General features: G+C 33.6%; 1 protein-coding gene across 1 annotated transcript; it reads left to right on the top strand.

The window, feature by feature from the left end:
- Positions 1-6,478: 6,478 nt before the first annotated feature.
- Positions 6,479-7,123, top strand: LOC135150451 (uncharacterized). The gene is made up of 2 exons (XM_064086757.1): positions 6,479-6,767; positions 6,858-7,123. The coding sequence occupies exons 1-2, from the start codon at positions 6,479-6,481 to the stop codon at positions 7,121-7,123; spliced, it is 555 nt and encodes a 184-aa protein (XP_063942827.1).
- The last annotated feature ends 2,787 nt before the right edge of the window (positions 7,124-9,910 follow it).

Raw genomic sequence — 9,910 nt, 5'->3', positions numbered from 1 at the left:
TGTCTTCGTATCTTCCGATTCCGGTGCAGGCGTAGTGTTATTTACTTGTCCTGTTCTATTGTTGAGTTATTATCCCTATGTAACAGATAGGGTTGTCTTTACATTTAGACTTACACCTGAACATCCACTGTCCAAGACTAGGATATTCTTCCTGTTGCCCTGCAATCACAAAGACCACTAATTGTTAGTTTTAAGGACCCAGACTTGCTTGGATCCCTTGGCCTTATTAAGTTTGTTAGCTTTTGCAGCGGAATTATCATTTTCAGAGTTTGAGCTAACAGACTTTGGAACAGAGTTTGTACTAGAAACAGAGTTTGTACTTGCAGAGTTTTTATTAACCTTTTTCAAAGAAGGTTTCAATTGATAATAATCATAATACAAACTATGATATTCTTTGCAAGTATAAATAGAATGCCATAAACTACCACAATGAAAACATGGATCTTGTGGTTTATATCTAATACTACTTTTTCTAACTCCAGACTTTGTAGGTAAGGAGTTAATGTCCTTGTTCTTCCTGCAAAAATTAGCAAGATGATTAGTATTTCCACAGTTATGGCATGTCTTCCTAGGTGCATTTGGAATAGGCATGTAGTTATTACTCTTGTCTATTCCAATCTTGCCATTTCTATTTTTCCTAGGCTCCTTGTTTTTGTCATCAGACTTTACCTCTTTAAGCTTATGTTTAAGCTGTTTCTGAGTCATCAGTCCTATGTTAACCTGTTTGGGCTTAACAGATTTTAAATTGTTGTTAATCTCTGATTTTGGTCTACTCTGTTTAGACTTAGAGGATTCAGCAACAAATTTAACAGGTTTAACCTTAGGTTTTTGAGTTTTAACAAACTCTGTTTTTGATGACTCAGCTTCTGAGTTATCAGTGTAACCTAGTCCCTTCTTCCAGTTTCCACTACCTAAGATATCCTGAGTAGTTTTGCCTGAATTAGTCCATGTCTTAATAATATCCCTTTCCTTAGCAAGTTCTGATTGAAGAGATGCATACCTCTTTAATAATTCATCTTTGATAATGACAGCATCATCTCTTTCTTTCTGAACTTCTAACATCTGAACTAATTCTTTTTCTAGATAATCATTCCTTTTCTTTACACTTAGGATTTCAGATTTTAATCTTTCATTCTCTAAAGTCTGATCTCTAAAGCTGATATGCAAAGTTTTAAGGAACAATCTTAACTCAGTTATATCTTCAGTATCAAAAGCAAGAGTAGAATGAGGTACCTTAGCAGTAGATTCAGAGTTGTTGTCAGTGTTTGCCATCAGAGCATAATTGACTTCTTCTTCTGAATCAGATGTATCTGTCTAGTTTCCCTTTTTGGTGATAAAGGCTTTTTCCTTTTCTTTCTTGGCTTTCTTGCATTCAGATGCAAAGTGACCCTTTTCACCACAGTTGAAACAGGTATACTTGTCAGCTTTTCCAGCTTTCCCTTCCTTGCTCTCATTCTTCCTAAAGTTCTTCTTATCATAAACTCTGTCAGAGTTTCTATCTTTCCTTGAAAAACTTTTGCCTTTGTTGAACTTTTTGTAGGCCAACTTCTTGAAGCTTTTCACCATCAATGCTGCAAACTGCATCATCTCATCATCACTTTCTTCAGAGTCTGAGGGAACATCAGAGTTTGAGTCATCAGAGTTTGATGACTCAATGTCAGACTTTGTGACATGAGCTTTTCCTTTGCTCTTAGCAGCTTCCTCTTGAACTTTCAGAGCAACAGACTTTGATTTTCCTCCATTACGTTTGCTCCTCTACTCCATCTCAAGTTCATGAGTCTTCAGTCTTCCATAAACATCATCAAGAGACATTTCTCCAAGATCAAGATTGTCTCTTATTGTAGTGACTTTCAAATCCCATTTTTCAGGAAGAGCCAGAAGGAATTTGAGGTTTGAGTCTTCAAGATCATATTCCTTGTTCACCAGAGATAAGTCATTCAACAGTTTGACAAATCTGTCATACAAATCTGTCAAGGACTCACCAGATTTTGAGTCAAAGTGCTCATACTCCTGTGTAAGGATTGTTTTTCTGTTTTTCTTTATGGCCTGAGTTCCCTGACATCTGGTTTCCAGAGCATCCCAGATTTGTTTAGCAGTTTTGCACCCAATCACCCTATTAGACATTGCATTATCAAGAGCACTGTGCAGAAGGTGTTTCACCTTAGAGTCTTTACCAATTGACAAGATGTCCTCAGGGGTATAATCTTTCTTTTCTTTTGGAACCATCTTCTGAGGTTCATCTGCAAGCCCAACAGAGAGCTTGGTGGGCATATCTGGTCCATCATAGATTCTGTCAAGGTATTCTGGATCAACAGAGTCTAGGAATATGATCATTCTCTCTTTCCAGACTGGATATTCAGATGCCTTAAGGATTGGAACTCTAAAAGATGAAGCTTGTGATTTTTCAGACATGATTGTGATTAAGATCTCACTGTAGTTATCTTAACAGAGCTGGCTCTGATACCACTTGTTAGGTCCTATGAACTCACTATATAAGTCAATATAGTGAACACAATCAATAAAGCAGAATGACAATATAAGAGATTGAAAGCAGTAAACTCTTATTCACAAAGCTTGAATGGTTACAAAAACTCTCTCAGTGATTTATATATTATCACTAAGAGCTGCTAGGGTTCTTAACAATGTACTCGATAACTCAACTCATATAGAGTAACCCTATTCTGTGTTTATATAGACACAGTTACAAAATCAATCTCTGATTTGATATCCTATAAATCAGCTATGTATTCTATCAATCAAAGATTGCTACTGTTTTCTGTTTAGTTTCCATAGTCAGCAAATCACTCCTCCGCTTCTATCCTTCCTTGAAGTATATCCGCTTCTGAGCTCTTTCCACGTGTAAACTCTGACGAGTCTTGACTATGTAAACTCTGATCAGACTTTATTAAACTCTGGTCAGACTTTACTAAACTCTGATCAGCTCCCAGCTTAAACTCTGATCACTCCTGTTCTAAAACAGACTTTAAGAACATTAGTAATCATCAATTATATCTAACACAATGTTATATAATTTACTACCTAAATAACATTATATATCATTTAATTTAAAATAATATTTTATCTAATATGTAATATTAATGTGAATATCTAATGCTAGCAACATTATAATGCACTATTTATATTAATTTTATTAACTATGTAATAATTATAATTTAATCTATATTAAAATTATAATGAACATGAAGATTAAATTATTCAAACAAAACTAAACACATCAATAATAATTTTAAAGTGTTATTTATTTTAAATTATAAGTTCTATCATCCTAACCCTAAAATCATAGAAGGATGGACGGCTGAAATTATAAGTAGAGTAGCTTAAATTTCAGGATTTCTCTGTTGTCCCTGTGTAAACTATACAAACCTAAATTGTTTGCAGCAGGGTAGTCATGTGTCTTCAATAAACCCTAATTAATTTTCCATAACAACTCATTCTTTGTAATTCAATTGGTATAAGTTTTCTTCTTCGTGAACTCATTCTTTGTAATTTATTTCGTGTAAGATTTCTTCTTCAAGAACTCAAAAACTTTTTGTTATGATTTTCATTGTAAAGCTTTAGACTCATTTTGTAACCATCTAGTTGTTGTAGATGAGTGTTGATGTAAGTCTAGTCACAGGGGCGGGTTGTCGAGCAGGTACGAACATAGTTGACTATAATTCTTATTTTTGTCACCCAAGGTATTAATAAATGAATCGTAATTAAATTCAGTACTTTTTATTCAATTATAGATGTTATTGAGAAATAGAAAATTATATATCTTACCATGATTTGTTTTTCCGCAAGTGTATTGATATCATTGAAAAGTTGGTAAACAATGAAGATTATGCTCTAATTAATTCACACGTATATGAGATAGATATGACAAAACAAAATATTTTTGTCCATTTTTTGTTGAATCTTATATATTACATGCTTCCTAGTAGTTTGTTGGCCAAAATTAAGATGGGTGGTTCAACATCATCTTCCTCCAAGGTTATGGACCGACTTCTATTTGAATACCCGGCAACTCGATCTTTACCCTTAAACTTGCTCTGTTTACAAAATCAAACAGTATTCATCTGCTACATCAAGAATGCAATAGTTTTCATTATCTAATTCACATTTGTTTTATTGTTATGTTTTAACATGATAGCTTGGGACAGGTTCTTTAATTTTGAAAGAAATGCTAGAAAATTAAGAGCATTTCCAAGAAACTTATGAGACAAGCTCTTTAAAATAAAAATGGTCAGTATAATATTAGAGCTACAAAAGATTCTTAAATGCTTTGTAAGAAATATAGAGCTTCCTCTCTTTCCTCTCAATCATAAAGAGTTCCTTCATGCTCATCAATATATAATACTTTAACTACAATTCTTACACTACTTATTCAATGTCATAGTTGAAATATGAATAAACTATATACTAATCATTTTGTTAGTTTGTTCGAATTTAATATTTAATCTAACCAATTAAGGCCTCGTCTGAATCATTTAAATTTGTTTGTCTGTTTGAATTCAATATTAAATTTGAACAAATAAGGCCTCATTATAATTCCATACTACCCTATGTAACATGTGATAGTTAATTAGTAGTTACTTAGCAGTTATGAAATATGCTGGATGCATAATATTATTTTTTTTGAAAAATTATCTAATGTGTGTGGTCAGAGGATACGTGGCTCAAATGAGCAATACAGACCCTGAGGCTTGCATTCCCTTTGATGGTATGCGGATAATATTTGTATTCAAGAACTCTACCTCAAAGTCTTCTCATATTACTGTTATTATTTAACACGATACTTGGGACGGGTTCTTTAATTTTGAAAGAATTGCTAGTAAATCTCTTGTTGAGATCATTTCCAAGAAACTTTGATACAAGCTTGACCAATGTACTAACTTACAAGGACTTATCTGATTAATATTATTTATAGGGAGAGAACTCGAAGACTCTTGTAGATCCTCCGAGGCCATAAACATGGTTGGAAATAATGGTGAAAGAGAATTCTTATATACTTCTCCGCTGGAACTATTGGCTACTATAGCAGAAACTGTATCTGATCAGCCTACACGGCAGGAAACCTGTCCCCGACCAAATGTAGAAAAAGATTCTTCATTTGAGAGAATAATTACAGGTAAAAGTAATTTTATTTCCTGCATCTAAGCATTATGCACTGGCATTTTCTTCCTTGATATTGTTTCCTCATAATTGTAGTCAAAATCCGACATGCATCTAATTAGAATTTACATCTGGCCTAGTAACTTACACTATTGTAGGAGAGGGTGATAGATCTCCAAGTGAGGTCAATGACTTGGTTGATGATAAATCTCCAAGCGAGGTCAACGACTTGGTTGACAAAGATGACCAAAGAAAAGTTAAAAAGGTCCGTTCACTAAAAGATGTGATGAGGGTCATTGAAAAGGCATCTTCTAAGATGTGCACTGGTAATGGTCAGACTTCTCATACTCCTTGCTGAGTTATTCTCTGTTCGAATAATTTGTAATTCAAATTTCCTTAAGATCTACAGTACAAGAGTTCGTTAGGCCTCAGGGGAACCAGAAAGCAAAGAGATCTTGTCCTCTTTCTGTGAGTAGAGTTTAGTTTCAAAGAAGCATGCAAAAGCTACTGGTAAGTCATCTCATCCTTGTGGACATACCTCTGTACAAGTCTGTGCTTTTACATTGTTAAAGATAATTGTTTCAACAAAAAACGTTTGTATGGTTATATACAGGATCTTTTCCTCAGCCTTTATTGCCCGGGAACAGGAGGAGGACTTCAAATGGGGGGAAATGAGCGTTACTGTCGCGTCTAGCAAAAAGAGGATGGGAATGGCTGACACATTGATTACAGACAACATTTCATCAATGTAACCGTTGGGCCACCTGGTGGATGCGCATGTCATTTAGATGTTGTCCATAACCAAAAGGTAATAGCAAGTAGATTGTTACAATCAACGGAGTGAAAGTATATAGGTTATGAGTTTTTGTATCAGGGTAATTAATCTATTATGAAGTAATTTATATAATTATTTGTTGGAATTTAATCTTAAATTCACTATTTAGATATTTGTTTTATTTGTATTTAGCTGACAGTTGAGTTTGTATCTGTTTGAAGTAGTTGTAGGGTGTTTCAGCTTTTGTAGGAGAGTCATAGATTAGTGGGAGTCATGGAGTACGTTTAGGAACAGAAGTGGTTAACGTGTGTTATGTAGTTTCTATATGCTCACTATATATGTACTCTGAGCATATGTTCCATGAGAGCAGCAAGTTCTTCTATTATAAGTATATCAGTTTAGTATCACTATATCAGTTTAGACTCGACACTTGGTACCAGAGCCTGGTGATCAGTTTTTTGTATGCCCAAATATCAACCCAAATACACAAACGAAACCACCATGCAAACGTCCAAGGCAAAGGAAGGTGTTGTGGGTTTGAGCTATCCCATGTTAACGAGAAGCAATTATACAACTTGGTCCTTAAAGATGAAAGTCTTCATGAAGGCGCAAGGAGTATGGGGTGCAGTCGAACAAAAGGATCCCGAAGTAACCGTGGATGAAAGAACCGTGCAGGTGGCCCTTGCTGCGATATATCAAGGTCTGCCAGAGGATATTTTGTTGACCATTGCTGAGAAAGAAACTGCTAAGGAAGCTTGGGAGGCCATTAAAACGATGTCTGTGGAAGCAGAGCGAGTGCAGGAGGCAAAGGTGCAGACGTTGAAGGGAGAGTTTGAGTCTCTTACTATGAAGGATACAGAGAATATAGATGACTTTTGTATGAAATTGTGTGGAATAGTGACCAATATACGTGTGCTTGGAGAAACTATGGATGAATAGTGTGTTGTCAGGAAAATTTTACGAGCAGACCCTGAGAAATTTCTTCAAATAGCCTCAAATATCGAGCAATTTGGAGATATGAAAGTAATGATGGTGGAAGAATTAGTGGGTCGACTCAAGGCTCACGAGGAAAGGATGAAGGGCAAGTCTGAGAATACAAGTGGGCAACTTCTTCTAACTCAAAAATGGAAGGCAAGAGCCCATGGAGGATTAGATGGCTGGAATGGTGGACGTGACAAGAGCAAAATAAAGTGTTATAATTGCAACATCTTTGGACACTATGCTGCAGAATGAAGTAAACCACGCCGGGAACGAGAGAAGGGACAAGAAGTGAACCTCGCACATATGGAGGATGATGAGCGAGCATTGTTATAGACAGAAGTATGAAGCCATAGGGGCAAATAAAGGTGCCAGACGGGCTTACAAAAGTGCCAGATGGGCAAGTTTTTCTTTAGATGTCAGATGGGCTGAGTTTAAATGCCATAAGAAGTTGAAAGCCAAACGGGCTCAGATGAAAGCCAGACGGGCTAAGCCAAATGAGTTCATGACAAATTTAAGATTAAGGGAGAGATTGTGGGAATTTAATCTTAAATTCATTATTTAGATATTTGTTTTATTTGTATTTAGCTGACAGTTGAGTTTGTATCTGTTTAAAGTAGTTGTAGGGTGTTTCAGCTTTTGTAGGAGAGTCATAGATTAGTGGGAGTCATGGAGTACGTTTAGGAACAGAAGTGGTTAACGTGTGTTATGTAGTTTCTATATGCTCACTATATATGTACTCTGAGCATCTGTTCCATGAGAGCAGCAAGTTCTTCTATTATAAGTATATCAATATAGTATCACTATATCAGTTTAGACTCGACACTATTGTCTTACAATAAAACAAATGCAGATAAAGGCAAGATTTAAGTTGAATTTAAATGTAATGAAGAATAAATAATGACCGAGAGACACACACTTTTATATAGTTGGGCTCCTTGGAGTCAGAAATGGAGTCTTTGAAGACCCATTCCATCACCCATGGATTAAAATAAGAGGAACACAGAGATGAGGGACAAGTGGATAATATTTTTAATTTAAAACTATAATTTACCATTGTATACCGTTTCCAAGAGAATATATGGCATTGCAACTCAATTATAATTACCAGGTGCTTCTTCCTCCCCTCTGAAAACCGTTACAATTCAATATTAATACCTCACAGTTTCTCCTCCTAAATCAAATAAAAACAAAAAGGAAAGGACAGTTGTAGTACTACCATCAAGACAACAAATATAAGTTCTTGAATAACCAACAAAGATGATTTCCAACATTGGAGAACAAGAAGAACAAACAGGATATAACCCCTTTCACAATAATCCCCATCGATTTATACGGTAGAAAATAAGTATAGTGATTATTCAATCAGAACATTGTGTTAAAAAAAATGACGGTAGTTAGATTATAACAAAATTAATGGCCCAGACGGAAGAATTCAATACTCCAAAATCGTGGTCTCCACTGAACTTAAACTTATATATCTCTATTCGACAATCAAAAATTAATGTAATATGTTTTCTAAATTAAAAATGCATAGTGACATGGACTAACATGCATCATATCATTTCAGATTGAAGGTGGGTTACCCATTATCCAGAACCTCTACTGTTACTTGAAATGAAGATCGATGAATTTACAGATAAAAGTAAGCATTCAATATATTTATAATATTATATATTTTTTACAAATATTTTTTAAATATATTAATTTTGGCATATAAAATATACATCACTTATCTAATTAAAGATCAATTATAAAAATAATTTGAATTATATAAATGTATGATATATTTAATACATAAATACAGTTGTTATATTTAAATTAAATTACCATGAATGACCAAGTAAAACATGACTAACATCCTTAACAAACCTTATATATCAACTAAAATATAGAGATTTTCAATATGTACAGTTTATATCAAGATGTGAATGTTAGTTATAAATAATACTTAACTACTTATCAAAAGTTTTTCTTACAATCTAAAATTTAAAATTATAATTAATATTAAGTGGATTGTTGTAGTGATATTATTCTTGTTTTCATATTAAATTTTAATAAACAATTATATATATAATAGTTTTTTTTAATAGTAACATTACTTATTGCTCGTTAATTTAATTTTACTACCTAAACACATTTTATATCATTTAATTTAAAATAAAATTTTATTGAATATGTAATATTCACGTGAATTTCTAATGCTAGCAACATTATAATACACTATTTATATTAATTTTATCAACTCTCGAATAATTATAATTTTATCTATATTAAAATTACAATGACATGAATATTAAATTATTCGAACAAAACTAAACACTTCGATAATAATTTTAAAGTGTTATTTATTTTAAATTATTAGAATTATATCATCCTAACCGTTAAAATCCTAGAAGGATCTAGAATGAGTAATGGATGGCTAAAATCATGAGTACAGTAGCTTAAATCCCAGGATAATAATAATTTTAAAGTGCTATTTATTTTAAATTATTAGAATTATATCATCCTCACCCTTAAAATCCTAGAAGGATCTAGAATATGTAATGGACCGCTAAAATCATAAGGACAGTAGCTTAAATTTGAGCATTTCTCTGTATGTATTGTGTAAAGTATAGAATCCTGTGCAATTGAGGGTAGTCATCTGTCTTCAACAACCCCTAATTGATTTTCCATAACAAATCAATCTTTGTCATTAAATTCCTGTAAGATATCTTCTTCTGAGAACTCATAAACTTTTTGTTACTATAATTTCAACATGGGGAAGGAGATGTCCATGATGAAGGAGATGTCCATGACTAGCTCCTGATGGGTCAAGTTTAACTTTCAACATGGGGAAGGAGATGTCCATGATGTTTGGTTGTGGAGCAGGTATATGAACATAGGTCACTATAATTTTTATTTTATTTTTCGCTAAAGAGATTAATACATTAATGTTAGGTCCTGAAACGATTGTAGAAAGGGGGTTGAATACAATCGTCACTAAAAAACGCGGCGGAATAATCAGATTTGAATTAAACTTGTTAATCAGATTTTAATTAA

Source organism: Daucus carota, chromosome 2 (assembly GCF_001625215.2).
Source record: "Daucus carota subsp. sativus chromosome 2, DH1 v3.0, whole genome shotgun sequence".
Lineage (NCBI taxonomy): Eukaryota > Viridiplantae > Streptophyta > Magnoliopsida > Apiales > Apiaceae > Daucus > Daucus carota.
The sequence above is the reverse complement of the archived record's forward strand: the minus strand, read 5'-3'. Positions and strand labels throughout refer to the sequence as shown.

Excerpts from the sequence above, each read along its gene's own strand:
- LOC135150451 (XM_064086757.1), top strand. The coding sequence starts at position 6,479 with ATGAAAGTCTTCATGAAGGCGCAAGGAGTATGGGGTGCAGTCGAACAA. Across the intron at positions 6,768-6,857 it reads AGAGAATATAGATGACTTTT|ACCCTGAGAAATTTCTTCAA; the intron begins GTATGAAATTGT and ends TTTTACGAGCAG.